The 21,002-nt window shown below is 45.1% G+C and overlaps 2 protein-coding genes across 3 annotated transcripts; one reads left to right on the top strand and one right to left on the bottom strand.

The window, feature by feature from the left end:
- Positions 1 to 713: 713 nt before the first annotated feature.
- Positions 714 to 4,972, top strand: thoc6 (THO complex 6). The gene is made up of 13 exons (XM_022752145.1): positions 714 to 805; positions 2,012 to 2,103; positions 2,187 to 2,251; positions 2,681 to 2,784; positions 2,917 to 2,954; positions 3,034 to 3,082; positions 3,419 to 3,490; positions 3,715 to 3,817; positions 3,899 to 3,948; positions 4,036 to 4,098; positions 4,220 to 4,330; positions 4,417 to 4,545; positions 4,854 to 4,972. Exons 1-13 carry the CDS (start codon positions 791 to 793, stop codon positions 4,932 to 4,934), a joined length of 972 nt encoding a protein of 323 aa, XP_022607866.1. The 5' UTR covers positions 714 to 790; the 3' UTR covers positions 4,935 to 4,972.
- Positions 4,973 to 5,750: 778 nt separating this feature from the next.
- Positions 5,751 to 20,053, bottom strand: med15 (mediator complex subunit 15). Of its 2 annotated transcripts, XM_022752171.1 has the most exons (17): positions 19,906 to 20,053; positions 18,455 to 18,542; positions 17,880 to 17,931; positions 16,463 to 16,486; positions 16,128 to 16,292; positions 15,642 to 15,901; positions 14,001 to 14,453; positions 11,682 to 11,828; positions 10,544 to 10,662; positions 10,330 to 10,457; positions 8,603 to 8,737; positions 8,408 to 8,471; positions 8,262 to 8,328; positions 8,020 to 8,177; positions 7,772 to 7,938; positions 7,576 to 7,674; positions 5,751 to 6,864 (listed from the first exon to the last, which is right to left on the bottom strand). In XM_022752171.1, exons 1-17 carry the CDS (start codon positions 19,971 to 19,973, stop codon positions 6,728 to 6,730), a joined length of 2,331 nt encoding a protein of 776 aa, XP_022607892.1. In that variant the 5' UTR covers positions 19,974 to 20,053; the 3' UTR covers positions 5,751 to 6,727. The 2 variants fall into 2 exon arrangements, with proteins under 2 accessions (XP_022607892.1, XP_022607893.1); XM_022752172.1 differs by lacking the exon at positions 11,682 to 11,828.
- Positions 20,054 to 21,002: the final 949 nt, after the last annotated feature.

Here is a 21,002-nt window from a genome sequence, read left to right on the forward strand (position 1 = left end):
AAGCAGATCTTCAAGTTCAGGATGAAGTGGAGGGAGTGTGAGCCGGTCTGTAGTCCTGGTCCGATGTGGTCACGTTCTCATCTCAGAGTTCAAATGTCACAAATACACACATTTACTGTGTTTCAGTTTAAATGTCACAATAACAGATTAACATTTAATATTTCTTTATATTTTGTTGTTGTGAAGGTGAAACATTGAATAAAAACATGTTTATTTTAACTGACTAATGAATGAAACACACAGTGATCTCTCTGTGTGTGTGTGTGTGTGTGTGTGTGTGTAGTAAAATACAGCTAATCTAACTATCTAAAATATAGGGTGTCCAGCGGTGCAGTGGGTTGAGCAGGCGCCCCATGTGTAGAGGCCACAGTCGCTGCAGTCGGCTTCGGTTCGAGTCCCGCATCGGACGGCCCTTTACTGCATGTCATCCCCCTCTCTCTGCCTCCCCATTTCCTGTCTCTCTCTCCTGTGCTGTCATAAAGGCATAAAAAGCCCCGAAAAATAATAAAAAAAACTATCTAAAATATCCTTTTTCAATTTTTATTATATATTCCTTTTTTTTTACTTCTGTTCTATTTATAAATACATTTTCACTGTGGCCTAAACAACACGTCACAAATCTACTTCATTCTCTCACTACATCCCCCAGAAAACCTTGCGTCAGTAAAGACGTCATATTTCCGCGTCTTGATTCAACCCTTTTCCCTCTCTGCACCGTTCGTGTTTGAGTCGCGTTCCCTCGGACACCGGTTCGGTTCTGCAGCGGCTCGGTGTGTGCTCGTGCAGCAGGATGGGTCCTGTCGAGGTAAAACTGGTCATGTCTGTAAAACCGTCGCTTCTGACCGGAAGTGAAGAAACTCGTTATTTTAGACTGAAATCTGCTCGTAGCTCGTCGCTGTTTGGCGCTTTGTGTTGTGTTGTCTGAAATGAGGCCAGTAACGATAATATGTGATGTAATTATGTTGTATTGATTAGGTAGCTCAGAATAAGTTGATTAGTGTCGGGTGTTTATCGGTTTGATCTCTTGTTGCTGCCTGAGCTCGTCTTCAGAGGAACTCACAGAGACTCAGACCAAACTCCCTTCACAATTATCAGAAATTAATGTTTTCTTGCTCTTTAGTAAAAATCTTCACGTCGTACAATAAGATTTAATACGTGTTCACGTTAAACAGAGTCCAGTGGATAATTCGGGTAGTGGTTATAGTGATACGTCAAATGTATTTATTGTGTATAAGGGTTTATTATTTTCAGTATATAACAGAAAGACTTACAACTGAGCCTGGATGTACGGAAGAGGATTAGGGCCACATGTGAAAAATTTTACTTTTTTAAATTCTGACTTTAATCTCAGAATAAAAAAACATTTTTTTCACATGTGGCTCTAATCCTCTTGATTATGAATGAGAGCCAATTATATTCCCTTTAAAATGATACAGAACACATTAGACTAAAATAAGATTAATTTAAACATAATATAATAATAATAATAACATAATATAATTAATCTGCCAATTAATAGTTTCAGTTAATCGATCAATTATTTGTTCTGTAAAACAACAGAAAACTGTTTTCAAATATCTTTTTGTATTTGACCAATAAGATGATGAGTTTTCTGTGATGTCAGAGCCTGGAACCAAATCAAACACTGACATCAACATAAATAAAATATTGATCGATTATCAAAATAGTGTCAGATTCATTTTCTTCTGATCGACTGCATATCTTTGCCATTCTGTCACACACACACACACACACACACACACACACACACACACACACACAGTCAGTGATGTTGATGTTGTGTCTTTATTGACACGACCATCAGATGGAGCCACAGTAAAACAGTTTCTACAGGACAGGATCACATCAGCTCTGCAGCTGTTTTCACTCTGATGCTTTTCATCACTGTGTCTTTCAGACCACGTTGTTGATCTTCTTTAAAACCTCCCCGTCTGTGAAATGTTGTGAATCATGTGTAGACGGATCGTGTGTTGTGTTTCTTCTTCTGCAGCTTCTCCACATGTCAGTTTTCTCTCAGAGTTTCTCTCCCTGCGGTCGATTCCTGGCGGCAGGAAACAACTATGGAGAGATCGCACTCTTCAGGTGAGACCAACACACCTGACTGACCTTGTGTTACCAGTATGTGATGATGTGTAGTTCATGATGGTTGTGTTGAACTGTTTCAGTCTGTCTGCCGCTCTGAGTCCAGATGCCACCAGACTGAGTCAGAAACCTGTTCTAACGTTCACTGGTGAGTCCTGACCTGGGTCTTCCTCCTTTAATTCACCTGAAACACATGAACTCACTCGTTTGGCTGGTCGGGTTAGGAGTTTGGTTTGGTTGGGGTTTGGTTGGGGTTCTGTTGGTTGGGGTTGGAGTTGGGGTTTGCTCCATGTATCCTGTTTTTACTTTATCTAATGAGGGAAACTGAAAAAACTTATTTTGTTGTTTTCACTCACGCTGTTTCCTGTTCCATCCTGACACGTGGTTCATTTACTGAACAACAGACCAAATGTCTCATTGTTGTTTCACCGTGAACGAAAGCATCCTACAGACACACACATTGAGAAACTTCCTGAAATAAAGACTGATGTCTCATAGCTGGAGTCTCTGTCCTAACGACCAGTCTTAATGAGTGAAGCTCAGTGATGAAGGACTTCTGTCCTCTTGTGTCCTTCAGCTCACGAGGGTCCGGTCTTCTCTCTCCTGTCCACCGACTGTCGCCTCCTGAGTGCAGGAAACGGAGAGGTCAGCGCCTGGAGCTGGAGCGAGCTCATCAAGAAGGTCTGTCTCACTTTAAAGGACAGTTTGACATCTGTCCTAAAATGACAGTCACGTCCATGTGGACGGGTTCAAACTGGTCCTCTAACTGTGATCTGATCAAATCAGTTGATGTGTGACTTCCTGTCTCCTCAGAATGTCAAACCTCTGTGGACAAAAAGACCCAACTACAAGTGAGAGACAGCACACACCAGGTCCCTGTCCTCTGTCCCTTAGCACCACACTGGAGTCACTGTCTGTCTCTATCCTCAGGTCCAGTCTGGAGATCCCGGAGATCAACTCCATGATCATCAACCCCAGAGTGAGTCCACACAGTCCACACAGTGAGAGACAGACACTCTGAGAGACACGCTGAGACACCCAGACACACTGAGACACACAGACACACTGAGAGACACACTGAGACACACAGACACTCTGAGAGACACTCTGAGACACACGCTGAGACACACAGACACACTGAGAGACATGCTGAGACACATGCTGAGACACTCACTGACACTCTGAGAGACATACAGAGACACAATGACAAATGTAAATGAAAATTTATTTGACTGAATGTCCAGGATCATTCTGCTGCATCTCTTTGTCTCTGTCACTCCGTCTTTGTTTCTGCGTCTGTGTCTCTGTCTCTCAGGACAACAGTCTGGTCGTCGGTGGAGGAGACAACAACATCCACATCCTGGACCTGGAACACGGCGTCTTCAAGGTCTGTCAGGTTTTAACACTTTGACCTCTGTGTTCCTCTGTCGTCATGACAACAAACGTGTAGAGTCGTCTCCATCCATCAGAGAAGTAACAGGCCCCCACCCTTCCTATAAAGACCCCCCCACACAGAAAGACAAGAGACATGTCTCTGATGAATGACATCACTGTGAGCTTTGGTCCATCTGATGAGACCTGAACCCTGACTGCGACTCTGTTGTCCCTCAGTCCGTCCTGCAGGGACACTCGGACTACGTCCACTGTGTGAGTGTGAGGGAGAGGGAGGCCGAGATCCTGTCGGGGGGGGAGGACGGAGCCGTGAGGATCTGGGGTGAGTGAGGGAGCAGGTGTGTCCCAGGTGAGAGAGGAAACACCTGCCTGTGGTTTAACAGCTGATGTCTCTGTCCCTCAGACAGCAGGACAGGACAGACGGTCCACTGCATCGAGGTCTACAAGTACGAGGTGAGACACCTGTTCTCGCCTGTTCTCATCTGTTCTCATCTGTTCTCCTGTACTGAGAGTAACCTGAGTCAGGTGTGTTTGCTGCAGGAATGTGCACGGCCTCAGTTTGGTAAATGGATCAGCTGTTTGACGACAGACTCTGACTGGATGGTAAGAAAACACACATGATGCGCTCGAGTCCTGCTGGGAGAAAACATGTACTGCAGAGTTTCTCCTCGCTCTGGTTTTAGTTTTGATCTTCAACACTTGAACGGTGTCTTCTGTCCTGCAGCTGTGTGGTGGAGGTCCGTCTCTGTCTCTGTGGCACCTGCGCTCTCTGTCTCCCACCTCCACCTTCCCGCTGAGCGGCTGCCAGCGACAGGCCGCCTTCTACCAGGACATGGTGAGAAGAAGAAAACACTTAATTATTGTTGAAGCATCCTCAGGTGTGGTGGTGTGTTCAAAGACCCTGACCTGTCTCTGTTGCAGATCCTGGCTGTGGGCGAGGGTCAGTCTGTGTCTCACTGTCTGCTGGGGGGAGAGGTCAAAGCTCAGATCCCCTGCTCCTCACAGAGCCTGAACACCCTGCAGCTCAACACCAACAGCACCGAGCACCGGGTGAGTCCCTGAACGCAGCACGCCCTCACCGTTAGTTATACAGGAAGGTCTCTGGTCCTCATTTCAGATACTTTACTGCAGTAGAAGTACCAGTACAACAGAGTACTGCCGTACAAGTACTGACATCACATTATTATTATCATTATTAATCTTTCAACAAACCTCACAGATTCAGATCAGGTTTCGTCTGATTCATGCAGTTCCAATTAAACACAGGATTAAAGGATCTTTAATAAACAGCGGCGGACATGGACGAGTCTGTTTCCATGACGACAAGCTCTGAAGTTCAATGTGTGTTTTGTGTGCAGGTGTTGACGGTCGGAGGCAGCAGCGATCACATCGACGTCTTCACCAACCTGTCGTACAGAGCGTTTTCACTCAGCTTCTGAACACACACACACACACACACACACACACACACACACACACACACACACACACACACACTTTGTCATTTATTCTGAGGATAATAAAATATTTTTGTCATTTTATACAAACATTTTTTTTTTACTTTTCATTATTTCTTTGTGAAGTTTCATCTACCTGCACACACCTGTGACGTCACACCAGGTGCTTCATGTGTTTTCATTTGGACATAAAAAAGGAACCTGACGTGATGGTCTGAGGTGGGAACGTTGATGCGTCAATAAAAACCAAAGTGAAACTGACTTCGTGAATAAACACTGAGGGACATGAAGAGGCTGAACCTTCCTCACGGTTTCTGACCAGATCTTTTCACAACCTCTTCTTCTTCTGTGGTTTAATGGCAGCGATTGGAGAACGTGTGAGTGTGTGAAGGATGAAAAATGACTAAAGCATAAATACATACATGTAAAAATAAAAACATTTTGTAATAAATGTTCCCTCTGTATTTCTACATTTATTTCTGTGTCTGTATGTTAATGAAGTAGGCGGCCCTTCAGGCTAAAGCAGGATTAGTTATAACTGATCGATTGGATTGATCTGCCACTGCTGCCTGGACTGATACAGGAGAAAGACAGAAATATTTTTATTTAGTATTTATTTCTGCATTAATTGATTAATTGATTTTTCATCCTTCACACAAGTTCTGTTGATCCTGTAGTTTAACTGTCGTGTTGCTTCTCTCTCATTCATGTCTTTATTCTTCTTCTCTGTTTCAGTTGCTCATTAAAACAGTTGAGTGGCTCAAACAGTGAAACTGACTCCTGGATTTAAAAAGATCAAATGACAAGTTTTTATTTATAAAAGCAGAAAATACATTTATATTTTCACTTTGAACCAAAGTGTACAAACCTTTTTCCACACATCATCATCATCATCTTCTTCTGTGGTACAAAACTTAATTACACCTCAAACAGAAACTCGTTCCAACTAAATAAGCAACAGAAACAAACTCGTGATGCGTTCAGGGAGCAGAATAAAAGCCAGGATAAATTAACAGCTGAGCTGTTGCTCGTTTCCCTTTACGTTTCCTGACTGGAGATGTTGTCTACAAGCGAGTGGCTCCGTCTAAAACCTGGATGCTGACACCTGACAGGTGAGGAGCTGGACTCAGGACTAATGTCAGACTCAGACTACGTGACGTCAGCTGGATAATTTCCCACATCCACATTATTTATGACAGTTAAACAGGTCTGACAGGTGAGACCGAAAACCAGGTACAGTCAATGTGTTTGAAAGGTTCTCTCTCCAGAAATGATTTTTGCAGTTGCAACTAAAGGGTTCCTTTAGTCCTTGGGGGGGTTCTACAGGTTGATTTTGGGGTTCATTGGGTCCTTAAACTGGTTCTTAAGGTGTGTTGGGGGTTTTGAGGTCACAGGGTTTCTGACGGTGGCTGTAGGGGTGAATGGGGAGGGGATTTGTGTCCTTGTAGCAGATCTTGATGCAGTTCTTGTCTGAACATGAGGTTCTTTAGGTCCTTCAGCTGGATCCAAAGTGTTTCAGTTCCTCCTTTTACCCTCCACCCTCACTTTAGTCCCTGAACGCCTCACACCTGTCAGTCTGTTACCAGGCTGAGTCATGTGGTCTGAGTTGCAGTTTGACCCAGAACCTTTAAAGTTTGAAAATGTCTGAAAGTGACGAGTCACAGACATGAGAACGGTCTGATGTCGAGTCAGACTGTAGTGTCCATGTAAACAGTGTGTGGGGTGGGGTTACTGTGGCTGCAGCAGGTGAGGTCAGGTGGGCAGTGGGCGGGGCCTCAGGCTGCAGACAGACAGGCCTGGCGGACGCTCTGAGCCCAGGTGTTGAGCAGTTCTGTCACTGAGTGTTTGTCCGGCAGCTGCAGCAGTTTGGACGTCATGTTCCTGTGGACCGTCTGTAGGAAGCTGTTCGCACCTGAGGGACACAGAGGACAGGTAGAGACTGTCAAGGTAGAGTCTATCAGGTCAGTCAGGTAGAGACTGTCAGGTAGAGACTGACAGGTCTGTCAGATAGAGACAGGTAGAGACTGACAGGTAGAGTCAGGTAGAATCTGTCAGGTAGAGACAGGTAGAGTCAGGTACAGTCAGGTAGAGACAGGTAGAGACAGGTAGAGTCTGTCCGGTAGAGACAGGTAGAAACAGGTACAGTCAGGTAGAAACAGGTACAGTCAGGTAGAGACAGGTAGAGTCTGTCAGGTAAAGTCAGTCAGGTAGAGACAGGTAGAGTCAGTCAGGTAGAGACAGGTAGAGTCTGTCAGGTAGAGTCAGTCAGGTAGAGACAGGTAGAGTCTGTCAGGTAAAGTCAGTCAGGTAAAGTCAGTCAGGTAGAGTCTGTCAGGTAGAGTCAGTCATGTTAAGTCAGTCAGGTTAAGTCAGTCAGGTAGAGTCTGTCAGGTTAAGTCAGTCAGGTTAGGTCAGTCAGGTAGAGTCTATCAGGTAGAGTCTGTCAGGTAGAGTCAGTCAGGTAGAGTCAGTCAGGTAAAGTCAGTCAGGTAAAGTCAGTCAGGTAGAGTCTGTCAGGTAGAGTCTGTCAGGTAGAGTCAGTCAGGTAAAGTCTGTCAGGTACAGTCAGTCAGGTAAAGTCAGTCAGGTAAAGTCAGTCAGGTAGAGTCAGGTAGAGTCTCACCGTACTGCTCCCCGTCGTCAGCCCAGTACGGACTCTGCTCGGGATAATCAGCAGGAACGCTGAGCTGCAGGGGGGGAACGCTGGGGAGGTTTTTATCATCTGAAGACACAAACACACAATAACATTAAAACAGGTGAACACAACAGCTGACTGTACAACAGGAAGTGACTGTGGCGGCGCCGGTCTCCGCCCTCACCCAGCTTGCAGACAAGGTGCACGGTGCCGTTGTTGCTGCAGAAGGAAGGATCCAGGTTGACCAGGAACTTGACGTCGAGGCGAGCCACCTCCCCCTGCAGGATGTTGGGGATGGTCTGCCGCTCGTCCTCCTCATGCTTCCTCTTCCGACCGGAGACGTTGGGACCACTGAGGGACAAAGGACAAGACACTCGTCAACGTCCTGTGAATCTAACCTGACTCCAGATGTGCTGCAGAGGTGAAACCTACGTGATGGGGGGTCCGTGGATGGCGGTCATAGCGGGGGCGAAGGTCCGGTACAGGGAGTGGTTGAAGACCGGAGAGCGGATGTTGGCCATGACGGCGTCCAGCAGTGGCTGACAGAGATACTGCTGCTTGGTGGCCACGGGAGGAGGGGGGGGGGTCGGCTGCAACAACAGAGACAAACTGTCACAAACTGTCACTGCCCCCCCCCCCCAGAAAAAAACAGAAGCTTGAACCTTTGAACTTACCACGGCCATGTCGTTCTTCAGCTTCTCTAAAGCTATCTCACATTTCTGCAGAGTCCTCAGAGGACACCTGCAGGTCAGAGGATACAGAGGTCAGAGGTCACAGAGGAGACACAGTAAACTCAGGTGGATGGTTGTGTTGATGTTACCTGGTGTTTGGATCGGTCAGGATGTTGAGCAGACTCTTCATCTTACTCAGGTCTTTCTTCCTGTCTGTTGAAACAAGCACAGCTGTTGTTACATGAGAACGAGGAGCTGATTACAGACCTGTCTGATGATGAAGTTATTGATCAGTGGATTGATTATTTTGTCTGTGAACTGACCCACAGAGACGCGAGGCTGACCTTCGTTTTTGTCGATCTTGTTGATCATCCTGCGCAGAGGTTCAATGTACTTGGAGAGCTGTTTGAGTTTCTCCATGTACTGCTGGTCCTCCAGAGATGTGGCCCCCGCCGGACTCATCACCGAGCTGGGGTTACCTGAGGACAGGTGAGGGCAGCGAAGGGACAGGAAAGAAGAAGTCAAGTGTCTTGTGGTGGATTTATTCACAGCTCTTCACATTCATTCACTTCCTCTGAGCAGCTGCTTCTTCAGGACAGACTGGACGCTACAATGACTCGCTGTCGGGAAGGTGACGAGACAGGCTAGGCTAGTTAGCTGGTTAGCATGATAACTCCAGTAAACAACAAGAGTTAACACTGGTGTTTGTCTCCACCTTTGGAGACAGCTGTTGGTGAGTAAAGGAATGAAGTTTGAACATTCCCTCTAGACGGGTAGTTATGGGTACCTGCCAATGCTAACATTAGCAATGTAGCAATAGAAAAACTTCTTATAAAGCAGGTTTTTAGTGAACATGGAGATCCACTCCGTCATCTTCCATCAGCCTCAAACCTTGTAACTCATTTAAGAAGGCGACTAGCAGCTAACAGCTTATTAGCAGCTAACACAGACTCCTCCCAGAGACAAGTCTGACCCAGGAACCGAGGTAAACAACACAATCGAGAAAAGTTGTAGCTGTGACAGAAGATGCCATTTTGTGGAATATCTCCGTGAAATAAAACAACCATTAAAGAAACTTTAATCCATCAGGTAAATGTATCAAAGTCAGCAGCTAAATCACATTGAATCAGCAGCACGTTCTGGTATCAGATCGTAGATCCTGAAGAAGGTGGAGACAAAAACATCCTGCTGAACACAGGAAATACTCCGCCTCATGTACTTTATTATCTCAGCCACGTGAGTGGACACACTGTAAAAATAATATGAATCTGCAGATGAAAATATCAAATACATCACATTCACACAAGAAGAGGAAACTCCTGCTGAGGGAGAGTCTGCAGCCTTATGAACAACGATTACCATTAAAGCTGCATTACATTGATTACTCAAGGGTTACTTCCTGTTTTCAGTAGGTGGCGCTATGAGTATGACATCATATGAGCATGCAGATGTCCTCAGTGAGGGACTGTCATCAAACATGTGAAGTTTGGAGCAGATTGGACAATTCATATTTGAGTTATAATAATTTCCTGTTTGATGGCGAAACATTGAAATTCGCTGCGCCGCCATGGACAGGACCTCCGACCAAAACTAAAAAGCTTAACAATTTAGCATTGAAAGGGTCTTAAGATGAGACTGACCAAATATGACGTGTATCAGGAGTTTGTTTGAGTATGACGTCCTCAATTCACAAAAACTGCACCAAAATTGCAGAGTAAATTCAAAATGGCTGACTTCCTGTTGGGAGAGGCCAGAGGCTTTTCTGTAGGTCTTGGCGTGTTACATGTTACACGAGGGTCACAGCCTCTCCTTCTGTTCCCGAGTCACAGCATCAAAAAATGACCAGGAGAACATTATGGTGTCACAGTGACCGTGACCTTTGACCTTTGGACTGTCAAACTCTCATCAGCTCACCCTTGAGTTCAAGTGAATAAATCTGAAGAGATTCTCTGGAGGCGTTCCTGACACGTCGTCACGAGAACATGGCAGTCACATCCTCGCCGTCGGTCTCAGCTGGTGATGTGTGTGTGTGTGTGTGTGTGTGTGTGTGTGTGTGTGTGTGTGTGTGTACCTGGAGTATTAAGGGGTCCTGGAGAGGGGACTCCGTAGTTCTGGGGGGTGCGGGCGGTGGCAGGGCTTTGTGAGGGCTGAGGGGAGGGGCTGGGTTGGAAACCCCCTGGAGACGGAGTTGGACCGGAGCTGGAGGGAGGAGGCGGGACAGAGTTAACCTCGAGTCACACCTGGTGTCAAAGTTTGTTTCACCTGAAGCTCAGCTCATGCTCTACCTGGCCGAGTTGGGCTGTGAGGTGGGGGGCTGCGGTGACGGCTGGGGAGGAGGGGGCATCGACTGCGGCGTCTGGACCTGCACAGGTGAGGGCGATGACATCATCGAGTGCTGCTGCACCTGTGGAGGTGGTTGGACAGAGGAGAAGGCATATGAGCCAATGAGAGGTGGAGAAGCTGCGGCTCAGCAGGACGTGTGTGTGTTCAGGTCCAGAACCTGGTGTGGTGATGTGTTTAATTCTTGTATGAATATATAAATATCTCAGGACCGTGTTGTCGCTTCAACGTGTTATCAGTCTGTATTTACTGTTCTGAGTTATTGCCTTTTCATTTTTATTATGTCAAATTTGCATAATCTCTTACAGACTGAAACATTTTTAATTTCAAAATAACATTTCAGATTGTGCGATGTCATCAGACCTGACGTGTCTGTCATGTTGCTGTTTTCTGTTGTGACAGTTAATGCCTTCCCTCTGCTCAGCAGGAGGAGTCACTAATACCGATCACCTGAGTGAGATCAGCTGATACCGTAGGAGTCAGTGAACATGTCGTTCATTCTATCAGTCTCACACACGGCAGACATGTTTTGTTTTGGCGGCCTGACGGTGGGAGGCGGGGCTTCACTACACAGTACACAGAGCTTCTCTCAGAGTGTGAACCACAGCCGATCATTCTGAAGGTGATCGCTGACAAGAAGCATCAATTCACATTTGTCCATCATGCATTATTAATGAAAATCAGCCGATCGGCAACCGATCGATCAGGGCGTCCCTGCTGCTGATACACTTCCATATTAATGTAGTAAATCACTTATCAATTGTTTTTTGTTTTTGTATGAACCATTTCTGTGAAGTCTTAAGGAAGAGACAATAAGTGGACTCAGATTATAGAGTATCAACATGTTGATCAGCTCCTCTCTCCTCTGAACTTTAGACTTTAGTGATGTTCAGACAGGTGCTGATATTTCCCAGCAGCCTCGGCATCAACCCTGATTTGGATTGTGTACATGTGAGAGCAGGTGAGGGTGGAAGGTGGAAGCAGCAGAGCGAGAGGAGGCGAAGAGGCCGCTGACAGACAGAAGCGCACTGTGGACAGGACAGGGATGGTTCAGAGGTCAGAGGTCACTCTGGGGATAAATACCTGCTGCGTCATCGGCTGTCCTCCCACAGCAGCAGCAGCGGCGGCGGCAGCGGCGGCGGCGGCAGCTGCAGCAGCATTTGGAGGAGGGATGGAGGGGTTGAGGGCGGCTCGAGGTCGGTTAGGAATCTGCATCCCAGGACGACCCAACTTCAGAAGACACATGAGACAACAGGACAGGTGAGCAGAGAGGAGGCAGAGCAACGAGCACAACTCATCACCTCAACCTGCATCTAACAAACAGCTCTGACAAACATCCACCACTGTTCACACGGAGCAGGGCAGTGATTGGTCGTTACTGAAGCTCCTCCCTCCCTCTCCTTTCTGTCTGTTAGAAATCGTGCAACATTTTAAAAACACTCAGCCCCAGTGACCGTGGTGGTGTTTGCCCAGAGCGTCACATGTTCAGCAGCATGTGATGTGATGTAGAGCTGTCACACATAAAGCACCTGAGCTTGCCGTGGCTGCAGTCTCACCTGTCCCGGTCCGGCGGCGGCTGCTGCAGCGACTGCGTTGAGCTGCGCCTGAGCTGCTGCCTGCTGGGCCTGCTGGGCCTGCTGTGCTGCCTGCTGAGCATGCTGGACCTGCTGCTGCTGCTGCAAGACTGCACGGGCCTGCTTTCACACACACTACACAACAGACAGACAGACAGACAGACAGACAGACAGACAGACAGACAGACAGACAGACAGAAGGACAGACAGACAGACAGACCCACAGACACAGACAGACAGACAGACAGACAGACAACACACACACACACACACACACACACACACACACACACAGACACACACACACAGCAAGGCATGCAAGCAGAGTGACGGGTAAGCAAGACTACTGCACACTACGTAGTGTTTCCACAAGTCGAACTGACTTGGGCTGTAATTGTTTTACGTCTTTTCTAACCTGCAGGTTTGAAAGTTAAGGTCGTCATCTTATCGTCCACCTGGTGTATCTTTATATATATAAAAATCTTATATTTAAAAGCATTTCAATAAACGCTCTGATGGCTGTTTATATAAACACATGTCAACTTGTTTGTATGAATACATATCTGTCTGTATTTAATTTAAATCAGTGAACATTTATATTCCTACTATTAATATTTCTTTTTGGTTATTTACTTTATGTTTCTGTACTCGGGTCTCATTTGTCTATTTTATATATATATCTATATATATATCTATATATTTATATATGATATCAGTGCCCTCTTATCCCTCTTTAAAAACTGTAAATCTCCCACTGTGGAACTGATTGAACTCCTTTTTTATGGAAGATAAATTGAGGTTTGTCACTAAAAGCCACCTGCTCAGACTGAAAACAAAAACACTGACTTTAATAATAATAATCATAATAATAATGTATTTAATGTGGGTATTAGAGCCAATATGATAAGCCATATTGGACTGGTGCATCTCTGTAGTGGGATAAACTGGAGCAGATAGTCTGGATCAATAGATTTGGGGTTTCCGAGGCAGAATGCCATGGGCTCTGTAGAGCTGGATATCAAACACTCATCTGGAAATGACCAAAATGTTTCAGCAGCACAAACTGTCCTGGACTGAAAGTTTGTTTATTGACTCTTTGATCAGACAGCTGCTGATTTAAATTAAAATTAAAGCATTTTATTTTACTGTTTAGACAATATTAAAGTTCCATGTTTCTTCTTCTTCTGTGTTTTATTTGTGGTTCCTCTCAGTGTAGTTTTACATCTCCTCTCTCAGGCTTCTCTCTGCAGCTCTAGTAACAACAGGTCGGTGAGCCAATCAGAAGAGAAGAGGCTCTGCGCCTCTGTGGGCGGAGTCTGCTTTGTTGTGACATCACAAAGTTCCAGAAGTCCTGACGGCTGGTTTTAAGGCTCAGTTTCTGAATACAGGCTGTGTGCATTTCTCTGTGGACTGAGGCTTTGATACTTTCACAGTATTAATATAGAAGCTAGAGCTGATCTATAATCACACTACACATGGACACAGACCTTTACACTGGAGGAGCTTTAAAGGGACCAAATGTCAAGTGTTAATGTTCCATTATAAAAGCTGGAACCGTGCATTAAAATAATGAGAGTTTAATTAAAAAAATTATTAAAATTAGCTTTTGTCACCAAACACCTGACAGTCTGAGGCTTGCAGTTTCAAAAAAAAAAGAAGGGGTTCAACATGGTTCAAATGAACTATTTCATTCAAGGTGTTGTACACACATGCATGAACTGTGATTCGCATTAGACAGAGCAAATTGAATAGTCACTGTGCCTTCCATTAGATGATGTACAGGATTGAACTCGACCTGTAGATATACAAACAGAGAACTCAGTCTCACCTGGAAGGCCTGGATCTTTAGCTGGTGCTGCTGCTGCTGCTGATTCAGCGAGTTGATGGGAACGTGCTGAGCGGACGTCATCTGTCCGGGCAGAGACTGAGGCACCATGCCGGGCTGCTGCTGCTGCTGCTGAGAGTGTGGAGGCATCTGACCCGGCTGAGGCTGACCCTGGGCCTGAACCTGCTGCTGCTGCTGCTGAACCATGTGCTGCATGGTCTGGGCCTGAGCCTGGACCTGAGCCTGAGCTTGAGCCTGGGCCTGGGCCTGGGCCTGAGCTTGGGCCTGAGCTTGGGCCTGAGCCTGGGCCTGAGCCTGAGCCTGAGCCTGGGCTTGAGCTTGAGCTTGAGCTTGAGCCTGAGCCTGAGCCTGAGCTTGAGCCTGGGCATGCTGCTGGAGCTGCAGCTGCACCATCTGCTGCTGCTGCTGCTGCTGCTGAATCCTCGTCTGGTGCATCTGACAGGAAGCAAACAGTGACAGAAAGAAGGATGTTGGGTGATTTCAAGTCTTCATCATCAGGTAGTATTGTGTTTCAATTTCATTCCCCATAGTAACTGAGTTTACATTCTTTCATTTACTGTGTGATGTGAAGTGATGATGTACTGTAGAACTGGAGTTAAGTCGTCTTACTGAACAGGTAACTAATGCTGAGGTTGTTCAACTGTGTTGGAGAGCAGTGATCAAAGTGACGCTGTGACCCCCACCAAGTATAAATCCCCCTTCAGCCCTCTAGTCTCCTGGAGGAAGATGGACCGATCAGAGACCTTTGACATGACGAGCCACCACATTCTGCTGTCTGTTGTCTCAGAGCTCCTCAGGCAAAGCCCTTCTTGGCTTTAACCCTCTCTCACTGTTGCTCCTTCAGTGCATCATGGCAAGGACAGACATCCTTATCCTATCCCCTCCCCCCTTGGAGTGCCCCAAAGATCAGTACTAGAACCCCTCCTCTGTATACAGTATACACCACCTCCTTGGGTCCAATTATCATATTCACCGCTATGCAGACGACACCCAGCTATACCTGTCGTTCCCACCAGACGACCTCACCATCTCTGTGACAGATCCACATGATGAAGGAACTCCACCTTCATCTAAGACTTAACTCTTAGTCATCCAATCAGTGTCTTCATCACGATAAATATCAAAATCGCCTCTTCATCTCTTACTCATTCATGGTCTACAGAAACCTGGTTTCATGTTTGAAGACCAGCTCTTCTTCTCTGACCATGTTGCATCGTCTCCTGGTCGTGCCAATCAGGTCTTACGTGACTCAGTAGTCCACCCCGCTGGAGAGAGGAATGTCTGGAATACTTCGCTTAGCCTACTGCCACTACAAGTACGAAGATGGGTGGATGGATGGATGGAGGTCTCTACTAAAATAATTAAGATAAAAAAACTGGAGCGCTAGTTTACTGACTTTATCGTTTCAGGACCAGTACAATTTTCCTGTAATATCTATGTAGTGACTTGGAGCACGTCGGGTCGGGTTTAGTGACTTCACAGTGACCCACAGATAATCTCTATGAAACTAGAGGTTTAAATGTCTGCGGCCCTGAGGGAGTTCAAACTGCTGGCAGCAGGTTAGGAGTTCAGTATTTGTACTACACTACCAACTGTAACGGTGTATTACACATGATGGTGTACCTGGTTCTGCTGTTGCTGGTTCTGGGCCTGCTGCTGCTGCTGGTTCTGGTGCTGCTGCTGGAGCTGTTGGTGCTGCTGCTGTTGCTGCTGCAGCTGCTGCACCCTCAGCTGCTGCTGCACCTGGAACTGCTGCTGGATGGCGTTCTGCTGCTGCATGGCGTTCTGCTGCTGCTGTTGCTGCTGGAACTGCTGGAACTGGATGGACTGCTGCTGCTGCGCTTGCACCATCTGCTGCATCGGCATCTGGCCTGGACCCCCTACTGCAGAGTGAGCAAGAAGCAGGTGAAGGACTGACCCGGTCTACAGCTCAGAACCAGCATGAGGCGAGCTGTGGAGTCTCAAACACAAATACACAACGTGCCAAAGCAGAGACTGAAAGTAAGACCGAAGCCAAAATATGCAGTTGAGACGCAGCCAGCATCCACTGAACGCTCTGAGCATGTGCATTCACAGCAAACACACACCACATGGAGGAAACACACTCACTGGCTTGTGGGTTTCCAGCCACCCCTGCCATGGCATGCTGGCCTATCTGCATCGGCCCCATGGCCCCCATGCCACCCACTGGAGCACCGGTGGGGCGAGGCCCCATGCCAATGGCGCCAGGGCCCCCTCCAACCCCTGTCAGGTTAGTCAGGGTATTCATGGGATCTAGCAGAAGGGTAGACAACAGACAATATTACGCAGCTCCAACATGCACAGCAGAGATCATGAACACCATGAGTCTGGTAGTGACAGGTCCAGCAGAGGACAGAACACAGCAAAGGAAAACTCAAATGAAGAGTGGACCGAACAGAGACAGAACAACAAAGTCCACTTACCTGGACCTCCCAGGGACTTCTTGTCTGTAAATAACAAACGAGTAATTAGTAACTACTCTGAATCAGCTGTGACCACAGCACTCTGTCGGTTCAGCCATAATTCAGCTTCAGACGAAACATTTTTTCACCTGCAATCCAACAACAGTCTGTCGATGTCACAGTTCTTGTTTTCGAAGGAAATTTTATTTAGTTTTAGTCTCGTTTACGTCATCCTCTAAAACAGAAGATGATGCATTGCAGGTGGCGCCAATGGTAAGAAATGGTCTACACTTCCTGTCTCCTAAGTGGGCGTGGTCATGATTGTTTGTTCATGTCAAAACATAACAACAAAACAATACAACACCAGATACAGTTTGAATTTACACCTGATTTCGCTGCTCGTTTTTATCAGCTAGCTCAGTGGTTCCCAACCTATTCCACCTCGTGGCCCACTTGAAAAACTCAAAGATGTTGGCCGCCCAATAACAATACAGAGACCAAGAAACGGCTTTTTATTTTAATGATAACGATCGAACATTCAGGACTAAACTGAAAACAAGAGAAACTCAATTTTTCTTTTCTGTTTGACAGGAGATCCTTTGTCGATTCGCCGTCTGACTCTTGACTCTGTCCTTTCTAACTCTTCCTGTTGCTAACCAGCTGCCTGTTTTGATACTTCAGTTTTTGCCATGGATGAAATGTGTCAGTGCACAATCGGACTGAAAGGGCAAACAAGCATACGATGTGGTTCAGCAGTGACAACATAAAAATTCCTACTATTGGCTGATCACAGTGATAGGCCTTAATACAAGGTTTTTAAAAATAACAATAAAAATAACAATGAAAGGAGTTTTATAACATTTTAAATGTTTTTAAAGATCATTTCATTTTAAAACATTATTTATATTTTTCAATATAATTACATCTTTTCAAATTTTCGAACTACAGGTTTGGAAACACTGAGCTCGCTTATCTGATCAACCCACTACAAGATCATATCAGCCTCATAGTCTCGATTTCCCTTCCATCGTATTATTAAGCAAAGAAACAAGTTTTATTTCAGTTTTAACTTCTAATTCATGGTTGCACATTTAAGTCCTTCTAACTCTCTGTGATTGGAAAGTGTTGACCAACAGAGAGAAGATCTGTGTTGAGAGATCTTGTGAGAGTTTGTTGCTGAGACAGACAGGTCTCACAAAGTTCATTTTCTCCTGATGTGTCTGAAAAATGTCATTTTAATATCAGAATGTTCTGAAGATCTGTGGCTTGTGAAAATGGATCCACTATTTATTTGGGTGACTATGAGGCTAAAGAATCATAATCAGTGATCAGGTTCACTTCTCCTGTTGGATTGAACAGACTCAGACCTGGTAACTCTGGAGCTTGATCCAATTAAAGACTAAGGGCTCCAGAGTTTGGTCCCGTTTCAAATACTTACGGATGTCTCGGAAGTGAATGATGAGCCTCGCCACCAGAGACAAATACTCCTCCTGGGAAAAAAACACATTTAGAGATTGTTCAGCTCAAACAGCTGTGATCAGCTGTGATCAGCTGTGATCAGCTCCCGCCTGCAGTGAATCATGATGTTCAGACAACTGTCAATGTTTCACTGTGATACTGAAGAAACTTAAAAACAGGAGGATTCTCTATGAAGTTCTGCAGGAGTGTCTGTTTCTCTGGAGCTTTATTCTGGAGAGGAACAGAGATGACAATATCCTCAGGAAGTGATGTCACAGTGAATCATATCAACATGTGGTTCAGGTCTGTGTGTTCACATCTGACACACCAGGATTTTCATCCTGTCTGAATGGGGTTTAAGTTGGAGTCAGATGAATTTCCTCAATGGCTCATTAATACTATGAAGAAATGTTAGGTAATGTAAATAGGAGCAATTGAAAAACATATCATTTTTTTATATTTACAATCAGGCGTTTGAGTCCTCGGCTGTGTAAACCCCTCCCCGGTGGAAAAAGTAAAAGCCGTATGGATCTTTCATGTTTCTTGAGAACTTACTCTGGATTTGGCTTTGACGTACACGTGGTTCTCCATGTCGTTGCTGGACTTGGTGTGCGCTGTTCCCGCCTTTCTCATGGCCTCTTCACTGGAGGGAAACATGGGGAATCACACACATTATTTTACAAAGTCAACACAGTCAAATAAATGAAGGAGGACACGTCCAGGAAGTGATGGTAGCCGTCTTTGGTGCGTCCTGCAGTCAGGACATGTTTCTGTGTTTACCATATTCTGCCTTTTACTTCCCTCCCACAGTGTGAGTTTATTTCTACAAAACATTTATCAATTTTCCAATTAATTGTGATTCTTATTTACAGGTTATGGAACTGTGGTGACTCAGGACGGCTCACTGATTCTGGACTGATCTGAAATCGTTTGTTTGTTGTGGAGGTTTTATCTCTGTTGAAGTGAACAGTTCACATCTGTCTGCAGCTGTCAGACATCTGTACTGTCTGTTACAGACAGTCCATGTTTTTATTATTCTTGTTGATCTGTTTAGCACACATGGACCTAAAGAGTACAGATGTGTCGTGTGTTAGTCGCTTTGATAAATGTGTTAAAGGTTCCCCAGGATGAATTCTGAGAAGAGCTTTACTGAGTCATCAAGAATCAAAGTGAGTCAGGAGATCCAGCCTGAATTACTTCATGAATGGTGAATAAATATAGATTCACTGCTCAGTAATTTTCAAGATTCATTTTCAACATTTAACCCAAAAATTGGATTCAACCTTTTCTGACTCATAAAAGTTTTACTTCTGCTTGATTTCAGAGACATGGTGATGTTCATCACTTCAGCTGTTCAATCCTGTTTATGGTCACCAAATAATCCACCAGTCATTCACCTGATTGATCATTAAGTCTACAAAGAGTAAACAAATCTTATATTACAGATATACAGATATTCACTTTATAAAAACAGAAAACAAAGAGAAGCAGAGAAGAGTCATTTAAGACGTTGGAAGCAGAATTTCTGACATTTATTTTGCTTTGTCAAAACAGTTGCTGATCATTTTTCTGTTGATCGACTGATCAATTAACAATTTAATTATCGCATCTCAACAAGGTTCATTACACTAACCGATGACACATTTCAGATCAATCACTGCTCTCATGATATTTATCTGTGAAGCTAACTTTGTATGAACTGATGAGCATCATCTGCTAACGATGACATTTGGTAGAATTTAGTACACTACGTGTTATTTCTGTTAATATAATGTACGCCGAATTAAAGTCTGGACCCGGACCTGTCGTTATATATCGTGTGCCATGTTCACGGACCCGTGCTAATTCTGTTTTTTCACATCTCTGTCTTAACTTAGCGGTTTTTTGAGCACGGTTCGATGTGACGCTCCTTCCAGCCGCGCTAACGTTAGCTTAGCTCGTTCGGCTAACAGACGCAGCAAGAGTGATTTTAGCTGAAAACACAACCCGGAGCGTAAATATCTCACATCTGAGCGACGACTTTCTGTCGGAACTGGGGGCTCCTCCAGTCGCTGTCCGGTCCCGGGACTTCCATCGCACAGATTCGGTGTTTGTGGAGGATTTTTTCCACCGGAGATGAATGTTTTCCCTCTGCTCTTCCTTCTTCCGCTCCGAGGAAAATGGCGGCTGCCAGCGCCGTCTGCAGGACAGACGTTGAACTGAGCAGGAACAGAATTCGGCCCCAGAACTACAAGCTGAAGTTTTCCCGTCATGCTTTGCACATGTTTTCGCAAATGTACTGCTGGTTCTGTGTAGATTGTAGATAATAAAACCCAGATAGATAGATAGATAGATAGATAGATAGATAGATAGATAGATAGATAGATAGATAGGTACTTTATTTTTTCCCCTAGGGGAAATTCGTGTGTCCATTAGCTCATTGTTGATAATAATAATAATAATAATAATATTAATAATAATAATAATAATAATAATAATAATAATAATAATAATAACGGTTGATAATAAATAAACAATAATAATTAGATGAGTCCACTTCCTTTAGCTGAGGTGTTGTATAGCCTGATGGCAGTGGGAACAAAGGATCTCCTGAACCTCTCTGTTCTGCAGCGCAGTGAGATGAGACGTTTGCTTCTGTAGCTGCTTCTCAGACGCAGCCTCTTTGACCAGCTGGTCCAGTCTCCTCGTGTTCATGTCAGGCATACTGCTGCCCCAGCAGACTGCAGCATAAAAGAGTTCACTGGCCACCACTGACCAATAGAACATGTGCAGCATTTCACTGCAGACGTCAAAGGACCTGCGCCTCCTGAGGAAAAAGAGCCGCCTCTGCCCCTTCAGGTAGATGGCATCCGTGTTCAGGGACCAGTCCAGTTTACTGTCCAGGTGCACACCTAGGTATTTATAAGTGTGCACCACCTCAATGTCCTTCCCTCGAATGTGTTATATACATGATATATAATATATATATATATATATATAATATATAGTTATCATATATATGTTTATATAGATAAAACTTTCATTCAACCAATGGATTAACATTTAAACAAAATTTTATATTTTTATTATTAATTTACTTTTTTAAACCTGTAATTTGACCAGA

Source organism: Seriola dumerili, unplaced genomic scaffold (genome assembly GCF_002260705.1).
Source record: "Seriola dumerili isolate Sdu_G_001 unplaced genomic scaffold, Sdu_1.0 BDQW01000166.1, whole genome shotgun sequence".
In the NCBI taxonomy this organism is placed as follows: domain Eukaryota; kingdom Metazoa; phylum Chordata; class Actinopteri; order Carangiformes; family Carangidae; genus Seriola; species Seriola dumerili.

Coding starts and splice junctions, on each gene's coding strand:
- med15 (XM_022752171.1), bottom strand. CDS start 19,973: ATGGAAGTCCCGGGACCGGACAGCGACTGGAGGAGCCCCCAGTTCCGA. Junction 16,293..16,462: donor GAAGTCCCTGGGAGGTCCAG/GTAAGTGGACTT, acceptor CCCTTCTGCTAG/ATCCCATGAATACCCTGACT. Junction 10,458..10,543: donor TCACAGCCCAACTCGGCCAG/GTAGAGCATGAG, acceptor TCCTCCCTCCAG/CTCCGGTCCAACTCCGTCTC.
- thoc6 (XM_022752145.1), top strand. Junction 3,818..3,898: donor CGGAGCCGTGAGGATCTGGG/GTGAGTGAGGGA, acceptor TCTGTCCCTCAG/ACAGCAGGACAGGACAGACG. Junction 4,099..4,219: donor CGACAGACTCTGACTGGATG/GTAAGAAAACAC, acceptor TCTGTCCTGCAG/CTGTGTGGTGGAGGTCCGTC.